This window comes from Sceloporus undulatus, chromosome 4 (genome assembly GCF_019175285.1).
Source record: "Sceloporus undulatus isolate JIND9_A2432 ecotype Alabama chromosome 4, SceUnd_v1.1, whole genome shotgun sequence".
Taxonomy (NCBI): Eukaryota; Metazoa; Chordata; class Lepidosauria; order Squamata; family Phrynosomatidae; genus Sceloporus; species Sceloporus undulatus.
The window spans coordinates 203,121,374-203,142,810 of record NC_056525.1 but is presented as its reverse complement, the minus strand read 5'-3'; the positions used below and the strand labels follow the sequence as shown (position 1 = coordinate 203,142,810).

Genomic DNA, 21,437 nt, shown 5'->3' with positions numbered 1-21,437 from the left:
GGGGGTTGCCATTGCCTAAGATCACCCAGTGGTTTTTTATGCTTGAGCGTAGGCTTATGCCCTGGTCTCCAGGGTTGTAGTTCAATGCTCAAACCACTACACTGGCCCTACCTCTTAAAAAAAAAACAGTTGGAAAGAATCCCAGTACTGCTTCAGTATCCTCCAGAAACATAAGGGATCTCTCTTTCTCTCTCTCTTTCTCTCCACGGAAGAAAGCTGATGGAAGCTACCTTTCCCTGAGTTCCAAAGAATGTTTTCATGAGGTTTGAGGGACTCTGCTGAATAGACAAAGAGGAAGAAATGCTGTAGAAAAACAGAGGGAGAAATCTGCCTTACTCTGATTTATCTGTGAACCCTCCTTCTCCCTTCATCACCTCTGTGCCACTGACCCAAACACTCCACCCATCACAGGTCCCAAAAACCCAGTTTTTTAAAATAGTAGTAGTAGTAGTAGTAGTAGTATTTTAAACAGAGAAGAGAGAGCAATGAGTCAGAAAGACAACTTCCATTTACTTTCTTTTATGGACACATATATGGATCCAGTCCATTGCATTAGGTATGTGTTTGAATGTTTTAGCAGCCTTGGGCTGCATCGGCACTGTATAAGTAATCAAGTTTGACACCACTTTAAGTGCCATGGCTCTATGCAATGGAATTCTGGAAACTGTAGTTTCCTGTGGCACCAGAGCTCTTTGACAGAGAAGGCTAAACGTCTCAGAAAACTACAATTCTCAGAATTCCATAGTATCAAACCCTGTCAGTTAAAGTAATGTCAAACAGATTATTTCTGCAATGTGGATGCAGCCTTACGTGGCAATCCTGCACACCAAACAATTCAGAAGGATTCATTTCTGGGTAAAAATGTCTCTTCTGATGTGCTATCACACTGAAACATAAAGTACTAAGGTAATCCATTAGAAAAAAAACGTTGTAGTGGTTGTTGTATGCCTTCAAGTCATTTCTGACTTTTGGTTTGCCTAAGGTGAACCTATAATGGGGTTTTCTTGGCAAGATTTGTTCAGAGGGGTTTGTCACTGCCTTCCTTTGAGGCTGAGAGTGTGTGATTTCCCTATGGTCACCCAGTGGGTTTCTTGGTGGAGTGGGGATTTCAACCCTGATCTCCAGAGTCCTAGTCCAACATCCAAACCACTATATCATGCTGGCTTCCTATTAGAAAAATGCAGCATCTAAATTGGATACACTGGAGTTAAGTATGACTGCTGAGATCTTCTGATGTGATTAATTTGGTAATGCGTATTATCTTTGGAAGTGACCGCAAAGGAAGAAAGATGAGAATTTCAAGTACAGTACTTCCTGCAATCTTATGAACCAACCCTGAGCCCTAAGATCATCTTCACAGGACCTATTCTCAGGTCTGCCGGTAAGTCTGATCATGCACTAGGGATGAAGCCTTTGCAGTAACAGACATGCACTTATGGGTGCCTCTCTCCTGAGAAAGGGCCTTCCCCTCTTGCAGCTTTTAAGAGGCTCCTGAAGACATTTTTATTCCCTAATTACTATGATTGATTTCTCACCAAAATAGACCGTATTTATTTGCTATCATATTATTTTACTTCTCAACTGTACCATTTTTTATATTTTTTATTAGAGACCTGGACTCCCCTAAAAGCTTTAGTCCTGAGCAAAATACATTGGCCATCCCACCCCCCTCCACACCGGAGGCTGTGGAGCTGGGATGAGCTTTTTGCTGCCCTCCTACTGGTGGAGACCAGGGCAGTTAAAATCATGCCATGGCTTGTTGCCATGGCATGAGGCTTTAGGGGGTGTGGTTAAGGGCATGCTTTGCCTGTCATCCCCTGGGTGTCTCATTCCTGGATTTTCCATGGGGTTTTTTCGCCTACACCACACTGTTTCCAGTGGCATAAGGGAGATTGGCTGAGGTGGAGTCACAATAATACATGATTTGGTTTGAAATTTGTTGATTCTAATTGGACGTATTTATTTATATTTTGCATAAATCTTTGGATTTGATCTCGGCGAGCACCTTGGACACCCTACTGGGTGTTAGGAAAATTTCTGGAAACACCTCTACGGGCCTTGCGACTTGGGGGGTGGATGAAAGGAATGGACCTTGGGTCTGGCTGGAAGGTATACCCCGACTTTAATCTTCGCAGATTGGGAAGGGGGACTTCTTGCTGGGCTTCCTTATGCAAGCTGTCCAACGGCAACCCAACTTATGGACTGTCGTTGAGGGCCCAGGTGTTATCGTCCTTGATAAGCTGCAGAGGTAGTCTGCGGTAAGACACCGGTATGCAGCTTTCCCTGTCTCCCACATTTGTTTTGGTTATGATACTAGTTGCAGTTCCATTAAGAACTTAATAAATGGGTCAATAAATGGCCCTGTTTTTAACCCATACAACTTGTATCTGGTCTCTTTATTCCAGGGGTAGGGTAGCAATGTACTGCTTCTCTCTCAGATGCAGCCATGAGAAAGGTTGCAAGTTACACTATTACCACAACAAAAAAAACCCAGAAGTAATCCATTAAGGCATTTTTCTTCTTCTGGTAGTTTAATAGTGAGTGGTTACACAGGCAATTGTTACGAAAAAGGAAGGTTCTGAGCTATTTTTAAAAAATACAATGTAATAATACAAAGCAGGTAATAATATGAATGACCATGTATGCTTCAATATTTTTATGTCAGTCACAAAGATATCTGGGTCAACAATGGTAGACAGTATATAGACAGTCAAAGCATACCCAGTAAGTGAAAATAGTAGCATCTGAGTACAAGAAAACCAAGAAAAAAACAACTGAAAAATGCCTGGCACATTCCATTTCTTCAAACTTTACTTCATTGTATATCTGCTCAATGTACTCAATATGCTCTCCCATCCAGTGCAATCAGCCCCTTATATCTACGGATTCTTTGTCCATGGATTCAATTATCCATATATAAATTCCAAAAAAGGAAACTTTGATTTTGCCATTTTATATAAGGGACACTATTTAACCATGCCAGTGTACTTAATGGGACTTGAACATCCCATTAAACACGTTATGGAACCAAAAGCAAGATGATTTTAAGGGCCCACTATAAAACTAACTGTAGCACAATCCACTACAGCTGTGATTCTCAGTCTTTTGACTTCCTCATGATTTGAGCATTAGCTCCCAAAAGCCCCAACTGGCATGGCAAATGGTTAAGGAATATGAGAGTTGAAATTCAAAATATCTGGAGGACCAGACTTGAAAATCATGACAGGAAACATGTAATGAAAATTAGATTACTTTAGGGATTGCGTGTTTGAATATTCTCAATGACTTGGTAGGGTAGTAGGGCCAAACATAGAAAGCTGCAATTTGCCAAGCAAATAGTTTAAGTTATCTACTTGATAAAAATCATGTTTTTTCTCCTACAATGGAGTTTCCTTAGAGATATTTGCTTCAGAATCAGATCTCCAAATTAAGGCTGTGTTTACCTTCCAATATCAATAACCCAATCAAGAACACTAAATGCTTATGTCGAACATTGAATAATATGGCAGACTTCTTTCAGTACATCTTCTAAAAACATGATAAATTTATCATTTGACTTCTAGTTGAACAAGTTATCAGAAAAATCTGGAGAGAAAAATCTAGATGATTCCTATCCCATTGTAGCACTTTCCTCATTTTCATATAGATCAATGGAGTGGTGAAATTGATTAGATGGAATCAGAAGCCAATTTTGATTTAGTCATAATTTTTGCTTCAACCAAGCCAATAAACTTCCTGGGGATTAAGTTATTGCAGAGAATGAGACAAGAGTGTCTGTATTACCTTTACTTCCCTTCATGTGCAATTAAACAACAACATCAAAAAAGTTTCCAAACAATTCAGCCTGGAGATATAGAGTGTTACATCCAAATAATTCCATCAAAATGTTCAAGCCTTTTGCAGCAGTGGTGATCAGTGCTATGTCCTAGCCTGGGCATATTACAGGTAATTAAGTATTACAGAAAGCTGCAAAACCATTTGGGCTTGTCTCCCCAATACACTGAACTTAGCCTCAATTTAGTTTTAGGAGATAACTGCAGATGCTCAGATAGCTGCTGAATTAGTTCAGTGCCATTTACTTGACCACCTGATTCTAGTCTGATACCACTAAACTCAGCATCTGTGATTGAAGTTAAACATACAGTTAACAGGAAGAGTAGACATACTGTTGTTAGGCAAAATGATCTTTGTGGGGGAGGGAGAGGGTAACGTCATAATATAGGAAAGTGACTGACAAGCCAATGAAATGAACACTTAGCTGTTCAGAATGATGGCTGCTTAAATATATCCTTTTTAAGGTCCGCGATAAGCATCTAAGAGCATATCAGTGCAGATGTAAATAGTGGCAATTTCTCTGCTTATATATGACTGTCTCCCTCGCTTCTGACAGAACAGAAAGTGCTATTACAGTCTTGTATGTCAAATTATTATCATTTCCGGGAACAGAAATAAGTCCTTATACATAACATTTATTTCCCTGGTATTCCCTGCCATCTGCTCCATCTCACCATGGTTCTGTTTTAAAGGCAAAACACAGAATAAAAATATTATAGAATATCTTCCAGGAAACAATGCTTGTAAATAAAAATAAATGATGGTTAATGCCAGGCCATGTAAACACATGTGCACTAGCCATTTTTTCAGGGTTGGGGGGACCTCAAGAAGATGGTAACTTTGAAGGAAGTACAACCTCTAACACTGTGAGTCCTTCTGCCATGGCAAGCAAACAGCATTTCCTACTGCATTCTCTCTTTGGCCAAACTAAGGCTCACAATGAGGAATAAGATAGGGTATTCTAATAAGACAAACAGTAGTAGTCCTCTCCTATTTCCTTACCACAGAGCAGAAATCCTTTTTTCCATGTGTTTTTTGCAGCATCTAAATGCCCTCCATTTTGGGAGGAGGTTAAAATATAAAGAATCTCACTCTCACTTCAAATCCCATAATTCACTTTTAAAGCAAGGCTTTTAAGCATGATCCCCACATGCCTTGCTTTAGTAAAACAAAGGTGAAAAATAAAGAGATTTCAGTGAGAGGGATGATTTATATTGCAGATTGCACTGAGCCCAGAGAATGGACCTTCAGACCTTCACAAGTTGACCACCTCTGCCTGAAAATTAAGAACCCACACTGTCGATGGAAAAGAATGAGTTCTTCCTGTTGCAGATCTTGATGTTTTGGTTACCAATTGTGAGCCTTATTTCCATCCATAATGCAAGATTGATTTTGTGCAATGTCTAGCACTCTCAGGGCTGAATGAAATCAAACACTGCTTGAGCTTTATATAAAAATAGGGGGGAAAGGATTTCATAACAAAAGGAGAAACTTTAAACACCTTTCCTAACACTAGTAACAATATGAAAACAGCACTTATCCAGTTAAAAATGTCAGCAGACCTTGAGTTATTTCCACAATGAATATGAGTGCAGATAGAACCGCTGCAGATTCCACCACCCTCCTTGGAATAGGACCTTACAGAGAACTGAATAATAGGGAATAAAATGGAGAGGATAAACTACTGGAGGTTCCTCTAGAAACCTGATAAGGGAGCAGCCACTACAAAATGCTAATATGCTTTCTGTAACCTCATTCAAAGGAAACTGATCCAGAATAACATAGCAACACCTGAAACCTCACTGCTCAAAGAAATGGTATTTGCATAACCCTAGTTCAACAGCACATGTTTCACATTGTAAGGATCATACATGTCTAAAATATAAATGTATTTAGGTTTATATCTTTGGGCATGAAAAAAAACCCACTTTACTGTGAATTACATTCATCCTACATGCTTGATTCAGAATTCACAGTGAGAGAAGTAAAACCTGGTATTTCATAAAATGTCTCATAAGAGAAAGAACTACATTGAACAGGATTGTATGTAGTGTACATTCATAACTTCACTAATATCAGTGAAGATGTACCTGGTTTTCACACAAGTTTGTAAAAGGTTTCCAAGGGAGGTGGAGCTGGACATTTGCTAGCTTCTTATAGATGATTTGTGGTAATTTACTGAAAAAAATGGATTGGCAAAAGCGTTTCGTTGTACCGCTTCCTTAAATTTCACAGAAACAGCCTTAACTAGACAGAATCATACAGGTTTGTCAACAAAGCAAAGGCAAGGATATTTTTTGTTCCATGTCCAACTGGAAACATAATTACCATTTCTAATCTCATTTAGGAATTGCTTTGATGTGTGGGGAAATCAAACACAGGAATATAGAAAGGCCTCCTTGGGATTCATTTCTATTTTGTTGATCTTTCCATAAGACAATATTAAGTATTAAGCTAATGAATAATAAAAAATATATTAAATGGATACTTATTTTATTTACTTAGCCAGATCAAGTTTTCATTCAGAGGAAAGGGTATTCAAATATTCAAAAATGAAATCATTACAGAATTATCACATATCATCTTCCTGTTTTTGAAGTTTTGCAATAAAACAGAATCACTAAAAATCAAACCAATTTAAAGAAAGGCAGCACATAACTTTTGTCAGAGCAAATGGGATATACATCTATTTTTTATGCGTAGGCAGAAAATGGCATTAAGATAAGTATGTTGGTAACAAAAATGTGATTACTCATAACAACATGAATTGCATATGAAGTGGATGATTCAACTTACTTTTATGTTAGCAGCAAGACATAATGGCATGAATTCTTACAGATTATGATATGAATAATTAGAACACAACATTAAAATAGCATTAAGTTGTTCTATTATTCTCCACTGGTAAATAATAAATATCTCCACAAACCAATTGCCATGATGCACTGAAAACAAGTGTAGATATCTATGTAGGTTGTATCACTTTAACAAAAGTAGAGGGAACTGGCAACATATACTAAGTCCAATGTGAAACAGAGACACGGGTCCAAAAAACACTGCAGAAACAATCTAGTTTGCAACTGCTTTAACTGCCCTGACTCAATGCTAGAGAATTCTGGGAACTGTAGTTTTGTGAGACATTTAATCTTCTTTGTCAAAGAGCTCTGGTACTACAATAAACTACAATTCCCAGTATTCTCTAGCACTGAGCCAGGGCAGTTAAAGTGGTCCCAAACTGGATTATTACTTCAGTGTGTTTTGGACCAAAGCCCCAGCTTTTATTTCTCAAATAAGCTCTCCATGTTTCAGGCTGGAAATATTTATATGACTTTCTTTAAGAACTTTTAAAAGTTGGGAGGGTGGTTTATACATAATAATAATTATAGAAAATTAGTATCTTAATTTATGATCTCATCTCTATTTCTACTATCGGTAACTAGTCATCCACTGTCTTTCTTGTCTTTTGTCTATTTAACCATGTTGTTAATAATAATAATAGAATTGTATAATTCTTACATGTCTAATTAGTCAAAACAAGAAAGTATATTAATAACAAATCATAGAAACTAAGTTAAAAAGCTTACATGCATCTAAATCAGAAAGAAGAAATGAAAAGATGCTTTTACAAACCAGATTAACTGAGGAAAGTACCAATGTAAAAAAAAGGAAGACTGTACAAGTAATGACAGAAATGTATTGGAATGTATTATACATGACAATATTTTAAAATAATTATAGACAAGGCTGAAGAATGACAAGGTCATATGTGCATGTTTGCTTTATAACAAATTTTATATAAAAGACATGAACCAACAGACATTGTAAGAGACTTCATATTAACCTTTTATGCATCTCAAATCAGATTAACACCAACACTTGAAATTTAGCATGAAAGCTAATGTAGACCACTGTGTGACAAATGGTCATGGACACTTCCGCCTTCCTTCAAGACAGCATAAGTTACAAGACTCCTGTTGCATTATACTTGTTACTCTAGTATAGGCCCTTCCACATTCCTTTTCAAGCACTCCACTCTGCCCTTTGGGGCTCCCCTGACAGCAACACCACTTCCCCATGATACCATTATTTGCAGTTTCTCAGCCTTTGCAGATGTCCCCATATTTTAAAAGTCTGAAATGCTTTAAGATAAAGTATGATGACATTTTTTTTCATCCCACCCCTTTTGCCTTTGGTCTCAGATGTCATTGCAAAACCTAATTCAGCCCCACCCTTGTTTTAAAACTATCTAGGTGTGATCAGGAAAGAGTTCCAGACTTACAGTGTTTAATCTGAAAGGGAAGAACACTCCTAGAGACCTCCAATCTTGGCAGCCAGAATTCAACTGTAGCTCCCAGATCCTCACTTTCAAAGTTCCAGAATGTAAAGAAAAGGCACCATGAAAAGAGCAACACTTCTAATGCTATTGAAAGAAACTTCATTAAATATAAAGCTCCTATTAAAAATAAGAAATGTATTGATATTATTGTAATAAAATGAAAAAAACAAAAGAAATCATATATTTGCTATCTTAATAATACAGCATCTCAGTTAGACTTACAATTTTTTTCATGCTTATGAAATCATATACTAGATAACTTCCTTTTATATCTGGAAATTCATGGGGGTGGGGTAGTTAGGTAGGTATGCTAGAGGAATCTTGAGATTAATGGACAAATAGTAGATGTCATTCAGATCACTGAGACAGCCAGAAAGAGTGGGGAAGGAAGTTATACCTTGTTACATACTGCTAACCTGGTTGTTTATAATCCCACTTTTAAAAATGATTTAAAGAACTGTTATTAGTGTTAAGGTAAAAAACGTAAAGGTTTCCCCTTTGACGTGATTTTCTCATTGTGTCCAACTGTAGAAGGAAGTGCTCATCTCCATTACTAAGCTGAGGAGGCCAGTGTTGTCAAAGATGACTCCGTGGTCATGTGGCCAGCATGACTACATGCCGAGGCATACAGAATGCTGTTACCTCCCCACCAACGTGGTACCTATTTATCTACTTGCAATTTTACATGCTTTCAAACTGCTAGGTTGGCAGAAGCTAGGTTGGCAGAAGCTGGGACTAGTGACGGGAGCTCACTCTGTCACGTGGCACTTGGTGCTACTACCTTAAAAGGGGGGTACTTCCAGCTCACTCAACCCCACCTACAAATAGAGGGGATGGCCAATAGTGGCCTTACATGGCACCTAATTCCCTCCTCCAGCTTAATTTAGGCACTAGGGAGGGAGCTTTCTTCAAAACCAGAAATGATCTTCTGGTCACTTGTTTTGAAAAGTCGCTTATAAGCCCAAAACTCATCATGGAGGAAATGCAGTGAAATGACCAATCACACTCCCTAGAAAAAGCTATTGGCCATTTGAGGGCTTTGAAAACTCCCCCTCTCACTTTGAGGTGCGTATCTGAGGACACAGTGTGACAGAAGCCTTTTGAGGTCCTGTTGGAAGAGTGAAACCTCTCAGACTCTAGATGTTATCCATCCTTGCTGTAATGCAGTTAGAAATGTGCTGCATCAGTTTAAGTGGAGTCATTTCTCAATATCCACCACACTCTTTAAACATTAGCTCTAGAAAGATATAGTGAGATAAAAATCACTATACTGTTTTGGTGCCAGCTGTCTGAAACATTTACAATCAAACTTCTGACATATCCTTAGAACAGTGGTGATATTTAAGAAATATATTACTGTGCTTATGAGATGTAAAATGTCAATGCTGTAGCATACGCCACCACATCACATGAATGCCAAAGGAGATCACAGATAATTTCCCTTGAAAATGCAAATCTGTATGCACACATATTTCAACTTCTGTGCTGGATTTTTAACAAGCAAAACATACACTTGATGCTCGGCTTTTTTTTTAAGCCTTTCTCTAAAGTTTCTGCACTTACTCCAACTCCAGATTTCAGTTAACAGCCTTTCAGAATGACAGTTTAAATCAAGAAAATGTCACACATTGTATAGTAACAGCCTTAATCTTTCCTGTAAATTGCTGCCTGCGGTTTTCAAAAATGGAGGAAATTGCTGGCAATTGACAATGTGTCGCACTGCAAGGAAAACTTGACTTTTGCACATTTAAACAAAAATTGTCTTAAATTATTCATGCATATCATTCAATAGTTAGGCAGTTCTCTGAATTACTGATTTCAGAAACCTGCAGTATTCCTTTCATATTAGACTCAAACTTCTATTCTCGTCCTATCTTGTTTGTCTCCCCTCCACAAGGATAACATTAATATAGTACCTAATAAATAAAAGAATCTCAAAACTTTCCAGGGCTCATTTCTCATATTTAAGTGGTCCATTTTACAACAAACCCCCACAATTATAACCACCAGCATAGGCTGGGTATTGTTTAAACTGCCATCATGAATGACAGAATAGCATCAAGAAAATAATCTAATGCAAGACATCTAATTTTCAAGAACACAAAGAACAAAAGAACTCAATTGTAGTGTCTGAAACATTTAAGAAAGACCACTCATGGATAGAAGAAGAGTTTAGATGAGAACATTACATGCTACAGAGAGTGTAGCACATACACTCCCTTTATCACAATAGCAAGAGATATTTTCAAAGACTGAAAAGAAAGAGAACAATAGTATCTTGCTTGATCTGAAAGGTACTTGAGGAAGAAAGAGACTGCAAGGGAAAAGCAGAGCTGCTACCCAAATCCACACCCCTTTTTGCGGTTGTCCCTATAACATTTAGAAACAATTCCAAGTTTCAACAATGTGGCACATCATTTTGTCCCAGGAAAATATGACATGGGGTCAAGGCCAGCTCTAGGTATTTGGCCACCCTAGGCGAGAAATATTTTGGCACCCCCTGTTGCCCATCATAATTATTTCTAATCCTTGATTTCCGTTGTTTTGTTTCTTAAAGCTAAACATGACATAGGATACAGGGTGGCTGTGTGCCCCCCATCCCCTAAGATAATGTAATAACAAATAGAGCACTCACCTAAACAACTAAAACTTCCTCTTTATTTAGTTTAAAACTTGTTGTAAGAATGCAACACAGTATTAAACATACTAGGCAAACATTCAAAATCAAACACAAACACTGAAACACTATTACATCACTACCAAAAAGGCAAAACACAAAAACAGACTAGTTTGTTTGTTGTAAACAGTAAACTCAAGATGGCTGGCGACTGGCGTTCCGTGTTTTCACTTTAATATTGTTTAATTATGCAAAAAATATACAAAAAAAGCCACAAAGCTGCCCCTAAATTTTGCCGCCTTAGGCGGCTACCTAGTTCACCTATAAGGATGAGCTGGCCCTGCATGGGGTGGGATGGAGTCTGTAAACAATTAAAATAATAATCTTGTTGAAAATCGCCAAGTAAATGATAACAAACAATCACTTCCTGCAATCTAAACTAGAACACTGAGTTAAGGTGTACAGCAGATGTTGATGAAGTGCAGTGTGTGAGCTACAGGGGGCCCTTTGGATCCCTAGTGCAGCCCATGAAGTCCCTCAATGCCCCCAGCTTTTTGCCACTTGATAGGCTTAAAATGGGTCAAACCTGCTGAAAAATAAAGTGATTTTGCTCACCAAGGTCCAAAACACACTACAGAGATAATCCAGTCTGACACCACTTTAACTGCCCTGGCTCAGTGCTAGGGAATCCTGGGAATTGTGGCACCAGGGCAATCTGATAGAATGTCTTACAAAACTACTAAATGTCTCACAAAACTACAGTTCCCAGAATTCACTAGCATTGAGCTAGGGCAATTAAAGTGGTGTAAAACTGGATTATTTTTGCATTTTGTGTTGGACCCAAGTCTCCTATATAATCTCAACCCTTGAAAAAAAATGCTGAAAATCAGCTGAAAATTGGTTGATTTTGAAAATGGAAGTGATGTCATGTCAATTCCAGTCATGCTGGTGATGGTGGTGGTAGTTCAGGAGTGAAAACTATTCCCTGTCACCTCTGCAGTTACTGACCCTATTGTACAATGTACCCCTTTGATCTGATTTTTGAACTTGTATTCATAGAGCATTGTATTGCACTGAATTGATTGTCAATTCAACTAAGTTTTGATTTATGTTTGTATGTCTGAGGGAATAAAAATCATCATCTTCAAATAGTGGGACTCACTTCACCAGTAGAAAGATCTGAAAACTGCATAGTACATTCAGTGATTTTCGCATACAGTCAGTGTTAGCCAAGTGGTTGATGAATAGTCCATCCCTCAAACAAAACTTTGATTTTAAGAGTACATTGACATTTTGCACTTATAGCAATTTGATACCACTTTCACTGCCATGGCTTTATCCTATGGGTTCCTTGCAGTTTTGTAAGTTACTAGAGACAGCGCTAGTGGATTCCCTTGAACTATAGCACCTGAGCCCCGTAGAAGATAATTCAAAGTACCTCACCAGACTACATATCCCAGAATTCTGTAGGACTGAGCCATGACAGTTAAAGTGGTATTACACTCTATAACCAAGTAGTATAAATACACTTTTAGTTATTAGTAAGTGTCAAGACAAACTCTTGAGTTTCCAAGGCAACTGGCCATACTTCCCTTAAGATGACGAATCTGTGATAATTTAATTTAACATCCTTGTTCTGACACTAGCTAATGCATCCTTTTACTATAATAACTATGCTCAATTCAGAAGTTATTTGTCTTTCTACTAGCTACATTTTCATCTCTTCTTGACTTAAAAATCCACACCCAGCATCAGTTGAAAAACACAATGTCTCTGGATGACATTTAATGCTGTGGGGATGGGGTAGACTAGGCTGTAAGTTATAGAACACAATACCTTGATGTAATAAAAGAAAATGAACTTTCTGCTTAAAACAATATTGCTGTTTTATAGCCCTGTTTTTATGCAATCCTATGAAACCATTGTAATGTCACCTAGGAAGATACAAAACTCGATGTATGGCACCATCTGGAAAGTGTTTCTAATTAAGTCCTGAGAAATGTAGTTGTATAAGTGAAGCACATCTATGAATATTATAAGGACATAATCTGAATTTTGGGGAAGTATGCAGGGGGGAGACTTTCAGAGACTTGCTTGTTTTATATTCTGCTACAGCGGTGCCAAAGTTTACATGAAAGGAACCAAGGGACTTCTAGCCTACAAGTTTGCAAGTCTGGTAGTGAGCTTCTTTTGAGTAGAAAATAAGTAATCTATTCCCCCCCCCCTCAGATTTTACTATCCATGTGTGTGAATGGTTTCAGTGGGCCAGCACTTCATAGCACCTATGTGAATAGGATATAAAACCACAGAACCAATTGCTCTAAGTCAAACACTGCTTCTCACAGATGAGACTGTTCTCAAGACCTCTTTTGTGGCTTTCATTAGGCCCATCCATGTCTGAACTGTCCAAAAGTCATATCAAAAGAAAATTAATCCAATGAATACATTTTCCATACTGGTTAAGTATAAAAAGCTAATTACAACAAAGATTGCATTAATGCAATGCTATGTGCATACAAGTTCAAAAAAGTTTTAAAAAATCCTCGTTTCATGTATCTGATAAATATTCTACTGATAAGAAACTTCATAACAATTCACACTAAAGAACTAAATACTGAATTAACATTTTTCCAGTAAAACCTATTTGCTCAACAAGTGTTCATATTAACCTTAATCATCAATCTCTTTAACCTCTAAGAACTTCTTTTGAGGGAGAAGGGGGATATTTTTCATGTTTATATTAAAGGCTTCAGCTGTGTCAAAACTGTTCTGTCTTTTTTTAAAAAAAACCCACTCACATATTATTTCCACAATTCTTTTTTTAGATATAGAGTCTTTGTATTTTTATAGACCAAAACCATGAATTGTTTTGTGTTGAAATACTCCCAGATTATCAGTCCAGACCTTTGATCTGGGGCTAGATTGGTACAACAATAAAATGATGAATTGATGTTGTAACTACTTCCCCAGCATAGTTTTGTTATATCCCAGGATCTCTTAAGGTGTGACATCCAAGAATAGTTAGGAAATACAGTTAGATCCTCTTGACAGTTTAAGTGTGGGCACAACATTTGATCGGGATGGCTAATGCCCACCAGTAAATGTGTTCTGAACCTGAAGATTACATAATGCAAAGTGACTGACAATGTGAACTAATAGGCTCATGCCACAACATTAGTCAAGTGCCAAACCACAGTAGTTATTTGAGGCAGGGTTGTTGCCTCAGATGCTTTCAGATCATGGGGTAATCATCTGTTAGTCTTTTGAGTGCTGCAAAACAACTGCAGTTGTCCTTTCATATTCACTAGGGTTAGAGGAACAAGACCCCCGTGAATATGAAAAAAACGCAAATAACAAAAACACTATTTTTACCTGAGCGGACACCTCTCTAGGAATCTCTAGGTCCTCCAGTGCAACTCTGTGGTCAATGTCCAACATACACTGACCATAGAATGGCACTGGAGTAGCTACAAATGGTCTTTCAGTGCAACTTTTAGTTAAAGTTGACCACAGAGTTGCACTGGAGAACCTAGACAGTCCTAGAGAGAACATATTAATGAAATCCATGAATAATCAAATCCGCAAATATCAAAGCCGCAAATATGGAGGGATGACTGTAATCATTTTTACTGTAGTTTGTACATCCCAAACTTGCTCCAATTCATTTACCTAGTGAAAAGACAGGACTGGTACAGTATGATATATCAGTGAACCAACAATTACTTATTTAGGGATGAAGCAAATTGCCCCAAAGGAGTGGCTTCTGGCCACCCTTTGAGTGCCGAATCGGGGCCATGGCAACTGCATGCCTATGGCCCTGATTCAGTATTTTTCCAGCTCCAAAAGAAGCAGCAAAATGCTGCTCCTTTTGGGATGAGAAAAAGCCGCCCCTTTCGCCACACCAGCAGTTCTTCTGCATTTCTGTGGCATGCATGTGGCATCTAACTGCCACACCGCAGGAACATCCCAACACTGTTTACTGTCTGGTCGGGTTGGCAGCATGATGCTGGCTTGGGGATGGAGTTGGGGCATGCAGTGTGCAGACGCCACCCCCCACCACACCACCCTGATCTGTTCAGCCAGTCAGATGGCTTATGTCTAGACTATTTGAAAGACCGTATCTCCCCATAAGAATCCATGAGAACTCTAAGATCTTCACATGAAGACTTTCTCTTGGTCCTACTACCATCATAGGCTTGTTTGGCAAGGACATGAGAGAGAGACTTCTCAGTGGCTGTTCCCACCCTTTGAAATTCTCTCCCACAAGAGGCTAGGCTAGCCCTCTCCCTACATTCCTTTCACCGGTAGGCAAAAATCTTTTCTCTTTAAGCATGTTTTTAATGTGTAACTGCACCCAGAGAGGCTTCTTATTTGCATTTGTACATTTTTAATGATATTACATTTTTAACTTTCAGTATGTTTAAGTTGCACAGGCAAAACCAGTAGATAAGATCATATACCATTGCAGACAAAAAGACACACTATTACCAAAAGATCACTACCTCTGTGTGTGTTTCAAGAAGGTAGTCCTCGATTAATGCAATAGTCAACACTTCCTCCACTCCCCCCTGCAAAAATCAAAATTTTTGTAGAACCTACCTTAGAGAGCCCACCTACTTCCAAGTAGAAACAGATAATGAAAACATTCCATGTGACCCAGATTGCTGTCCATACTGAGTACTAGAACAAAGAAAAGAAAGAGAAAATGTGAAAATAAAAATATTGTACATGAGGTGTAGATCAATAATATAAAAGATCGATACATACAGCACTTCTGGGAACCATCATGCAGGGTGTAGCCAGAAAGATTTCTCTTGGCTGAAAGCCACTAGAACTGTAGCCAATTGCAAATCCAATATTCTTGCTTCTCTAACTACACTCAAGGAAAATGGAAATTTATTATTTATGGTGCTATATTAGCCTATTGACACCAGTAAATTCCAAAACATTGACCCAATTACAGATTTTGTGCTCAATCTTTTCCTTTCCATGATATACAACTTTACACAGGGATGTAGAGAAACAGCCATAGCATACTCTCATTTGTCTGAATGGCTTGTGGGACGTCCACCAATTCTGTTAATCAGATGCTGATAACTATCTGCATTAGCTTACAAAAGGTTGCTTGAAGAATACAGGGTCTTTAAATTTAAATAACCAAATTCCAGCTTCTTCTCTATATGTGTCTGTGTATGTTACCCTGTCATGAACATTGAGATTATAACACACATGCATGCAGGGAGTAAGAAGCAAGTACAAAATATGCCATTGAAGATGGTTGAAGTGGGAATGTCAATGCCCTTCTGGCATAGCAATTCCACCTTGTAAAATAATTCACAACTGTAAGACCTTTGTTTTGAAAATATTTTTCCCATCATTTTGTAGGTAAACAGAGGGTGGATGGCCATCTGTCAGTGGTGCTTTGATTATGTGTTCCTGCATGGAGGGAGGACTGGACTGGATGGCCCTTGTGGTCTCTTCCAACTCTGTCATTCTATGATTCTATTCTATGATTCTATCTCTCTTTCCCCTGACAATTTGGTGAGTGGAATTTCTTTTTAGCTTTTTTTTTTTTAAATTAAAAGCTTTCTCAATTGGGTTGAAAATCCAGTGCTGGAGAATGGTGAAGGACAGTATTAACTGGTGACTTCTAAGTCCAAAATTTCAGCCTGAACTTTAAAAGAGTTATCCAAGACCTGGACCCCAATACCCAAATAGGTTTCACACCTTGGAAAGCTCCTTTAATATTCAGACTGAAATTAAAAGCATATTCATTATACTAATCACATGGGACTCACCAACCACCACTGGTGGCAGGGCATGTTGAATCTTTCAATTATTTGTTCTAAATCTCTATTTTTCAGCTTCCCTCGCTGGGCCAAGACATTTTCCTTTCTATAAGGTAAAGAGACAGAATCTACCATGTCCACATACAATAGCTTTAAATTCATGTTACATGCAAATGTATGTTACATGCCTGCGATAGAGCTTCAGAGTAGCAAGCATCAATAACACACTTTATATAGAAATTCTGAGAAAGTTTCTGTAGAGATGGAAATAATGTTCAAAAATATTCAAAAATGCTCCAAAACATGTTTTTGAGTGCTGAGAAACCCTGTAAAGAGGAATCCTAGACTTATTATACTCTTCACAATTTAGGACTTATTTTGACCAAAGCTCACCCCCATGGTTGTCTTGTGTAGCATTTTCTGCACAGAAAACTGTATTTTCCACACAGAAAATACTTTTGCACTGTGTTTTCTGCACAGGAAACAACTTTTTCTGAGCCAATAAAGATGTTTTCTATGCACCTTAACCACACACAAATTTTTCACAGAATATGGCCCCAATGCTGGAAGTAGCATTTTTGTGTGCAGAAAACAGCATTTCTACATAGCATTTCTGTTCAAAAAACCTATAATTGGTGTTATTCTGTTCATAATTCATACATGGTTTATTTGCATAGAAAACATTATTTTGGGAGCAAGAAATATATTTTTATGAGCAGAAAATAATCCTCCCGCCAAACAACCACATATGAATTTTGCACTGAATAAGTCTCAAACTGTGAGTATGCAAAGATTTTCTTACAGCAAGAAGAAAATTCTTTAATTACACGTTAATTTGTCTTGAGAAGAAAGTTACTAATATCCTGACTCATCTGTTATTCACACAGGCCTTTCTGGAGTTGCAAGGAACATTACAATGGCTAAAACTCTGAGATATTTTGATAACAAAATGTTGTGTTTAAAACCACACATGAACTGTTGCCTTCAGCTAAGCATCAAGATTGTGAGTTGCAAACTCTCCAAACACGGAAGAGCAACTCACAATCATGTCTGACCTAGTATCACTCAGATTTCAAGAGACAAGGGAAATTACAGAGGAACAAAAGACAGAAAATGAAAGTGATCAGCTCAACATTTACCAAAGTACATCATAGTATTACTGGAGTCAATGGAGATTTTTGGTTACTCTTCACCATCAGGCTTGCATCCTTCCAAGGTCGCTAAAATGAGTACCCAGACTGTTGGGGGCAAATTAGCTTACTTGCTAATTAGTTTACTTGCTGTTCACCGCTATGATCTTTGGAATAGCGATATATAAATAAAACAAATTATTAATTAATTATTATTATCTAGGCAGGCTTAAAACCAAGTAATCTGCTTCCATTCCATGGGGACACTGCATTTATTATTCTCAAAAGATTTGATTCTTTTTCCCCACTAATCTAACTCTGTCTCTATAGGGATTTACACTTACATAGATTCCAGTGCTATAAGAGCATGCTAAGATAGTTTACAATTATCGATGCAAATATAAATCCACCTCTTCTGCCCAGAAGGAAAATATGTTCCATTTTCATATCTCAGAGATATATGCCAAAAGAAAGGCCAATTTTAACTGTATGACTCACAACTTCACAGATGTAGAGTTTCAGAAGTACAAAAGAAAAACTAACAAATACACTCTCATTCTCTTTAATCAGTAACAACTTGGGAATCTCCCATACTATGGGGAAATGTAGCAAGAAAATAAAAAGAATGTAGTAAGATAAATCTTTAGTGAAATGCTTTCAGATGTTGCCGATACAACACACAGAACTCAGATGTGTTTCAAAATATAGGCAAATGCAAATGTGTGTGTGTTTGAGAAACTACATGTCATGGCTGCCTCAAGATGTTTTGCTGCCTGGGGCAAAGGATATGATGGTACCTCCCCATTCTACATACGAAAGATGAGACAGGTGGACATTGGGTAATGGCAAAGTAACAGCATCTTCCTCCAGTGCACCTGAGAGTTGCAGAGCAGTTAAGGGGAATAGGACAGGCTCTGTGGCACACACAAATCTTTCCTCCAACAAAAGAGGTCAGGAGCACCAGAACAAAGGATTACCACTGCTACTTTTATAATCTGCACCCTGAGGCATCTGCCTTACTCTGTTTAATGGTAGGGATGTGTTATGCTCTGGATTTCTCACAGATGAATGAGATTTTGTTTCATATATTGGAAATTAAGATAATGTATATGCACTGGGTATCAAATGTTATAAAGTAAGGCTCCATTGTGAGGGGATGAGTAAATGGTGGTGATTGGTTGGATATCTGAGGGGATTTAAAAAGACAGGTATGTATGGCAGATTAAGTGAGGATTGGGTCTAACAGGGTAGGATTAGGAACGTGTCAGGATTAGAAATTACTGAGTGCAGTTTAGGGGTTTGAGTTAGGAGAGTGAGAATCAAAATTAAAAAGTTAAGAGAGTTTTTAAAAAGTTAGAGTCAGAGTCAGAGTTATCTAGATGTGTGTACAAGAGAGTGGGAGATGTGATTTAGATGTATTAATTAAGTAGTCTGAGGGAGAGAGGGGGGCCTGGTGGTGCAGTGGTTAAATGCTGGTACTGGAGCCACAAGGTTGTGTTTGATCCCAGGGTTCCAAGATTGACCCAGCCTTCCATCCTTTCATAGGTTGGTAAAATGAGTACCCAGCTTGTTGGGGGCAATTAGCTTACATATTGTAAACCACTTAGAGAGTGCAGAGTTGACTGATAAGTGGTATAGAAATGTAAATGCTATTGCTATAATCTATAATAATAAATAAATCACTATTTTGTATTATATGGTTTTGCCTCTGGGAACGCTACATATTGAGAGGTTCAGTTCGAACATATTGTCTGTGGTGGCAGCAAATAATAAAGACTCATGGCATCTGATGGGGATAGAAGATACATAAAATCTCACACAGAAACCACAAAGGCATCTATGAGGTCTGCCAGTTGGTGGTTATAGCAGTGGGACTGGAGGAGGTCCTCACATTGGTGGCAGAAGTAGGGATAAAGGATAGACTTTACATTTGGCAGCAGTGGTTGGGATACATAGAATATCACACATTTGGTGGCAGCAGAGGTATAAGCAGAAGCACTCATGGTCACAGCAGAGGGATACGCATACCCCTCCCTCCCACAGGCTGGCCCTGCACATTAAACAGATGAATGCACATTTGTTTCATTTGCAAGTAATAGCACAGTGAAGAATCACATGGATATCTCTGGCTTTTTTTTGCGAACGAAGATTCAGGAAGGACTCATCCCACGCTTACTAATGTTAAGTCGTGACAGTTTGTGGGCTATTAAAGCAGAACGGTGCTCAGGACGTCCACTATCTGCAGATTCTTGCATGGTTCTGATGTTCCAGCATGCAAGCGTTAGTCTCTTTCACGTTTGGAGGCTGGTGTATGCCTTTGTTTCTTTGTCTTTTTTTTGACTGCATCAGAAGATGCCCGTTGGCCATGGCTAGCCAACCGGGTAGATGGGGATGAGATTTCGTTAGGTCACCTTTTCTAGGCCACTCTCCATATGGAGCAAGCAGTGCTCCCTTTTAAAAAGGCTGCTTGGTTGACAGGTTGCTGCCGAACAAGACTGTCATCCCCGGGGCAGTCTCAAGCGACCAAAGTCCTGAAGCGCCTGCATGCAGGGTTGCGTCTGCGGCTTCCATCTTTATACCTGCCGTTTTGTCCCTCGCCTATCACTACAGGGCTTTTTTGGAAGTTGGATGTATCCTTCGAGCCTGTGCAATGGATTTTCCTGGTGGGGTGCAGCGTGCACAGAACTGGCCTCACCCTTTAAACCAGAGGTTCGTCTGCTGAGGCCTTGACAAGCATGGACAGTGGAAGTGAGGTCCTCGGGTAATAGGTTTGATTAGAGTTTCCTTCTCTTAGATGGTTGACCTTACAGGGTTAGACGAGCACCATCTGCCCAGGTTTGGGATTAGAGTTTTCCTTCTCCTAGGATGGTTGCCATAAGGCTAGAGAGCCCACCCTGCCCTTTGGCGCTCTTGGTCAGACCCTTTGGTTGTGACTTGTCTGGCATGGGAGGCCCTACTGGTGGCTATTATACCACCGCCAGCATAGCTCACAATTTCATTAGTGTACGCAACCCTCTCCCCCATGACAAGGGGGCGTCAATGGATATAGTATATTGTCAAAGTACTGGCTCATCCAAGCCCAGAAAGGCCTCCATCTGTTGAACCAGCTTTCCAATGTTGTGATTCTGACAGTAGAAGACTGGTTGGTGACAGTGTTTGATTTAGCAGAAGTTAACTATTTTATTAAGAGATAAGTCAGTAGACAGATTTTTGGATTTGAATTTCATATGAAAAAAAAATAATACTGGTAGGTTTTGAGAACTAATTGTTTTTGGATTTTAAAATATAAGTAGAAGTATTTATATAATATTTTGTGATTTGCTGGAAGAAATAATAATTTAATATGTCATGTAATGCTAATGTGAAGAGAGCAGGAAATCAATTTTAATTATCTGTGTATGTACATATATGTCAAGCATTTGTAAAAAGTTTTTGTCATTTTTTTGTCATTTTTTAAATTAACCTAATAAAGATTATGAGGAACATTTCCCTTATATAAGTTGTTCTCCTCTTTGGGGTGCTATGGGGGTTAGTGTTCTCTTTCTTCCTCCACAGCATCCAAAGCCCCTTATCTTGACTTCCTGAAAAGCAGTTGAAGCCATCTCACAAAGCCATTCTGGCTTTGTGGCAAGCAAGCAGAATTGCAGAAGCATCTGTGTACATATAACCAGACATGAAATGATCACAGCAATATTGAGACCCCTGGAGGATCCCAGGAGATCTCAGCACTA

The 21,437-nt window shown here is 38.6% G+C and overlaps 1 protein-coding gene across 2 annotated transcripts in view; it reads right to left on the bottom strand.

Moving 5' to 3' along the window:
• Positions 1-21,437, bottom strand: part of NKAIN3 (sodium/potassium transporting ATPase interacting 3) — a 309,732-nt gene that overhangs the window by 133,201 nt on the left and 155,094 nt on the right. For both annotated transcript variants that reach the window (XM_042461189.1, XM_042461188.1), the window contains exon 3: positions 15,387-15,467. In XM_042461189.1, the coding sequence (XP_042317123.1) occupies positions 15,387-15,467 (81 nt within the window). The remainder of the gene's footprint in view (positions 1-15,386; positions 15,468-21,437) is intronic.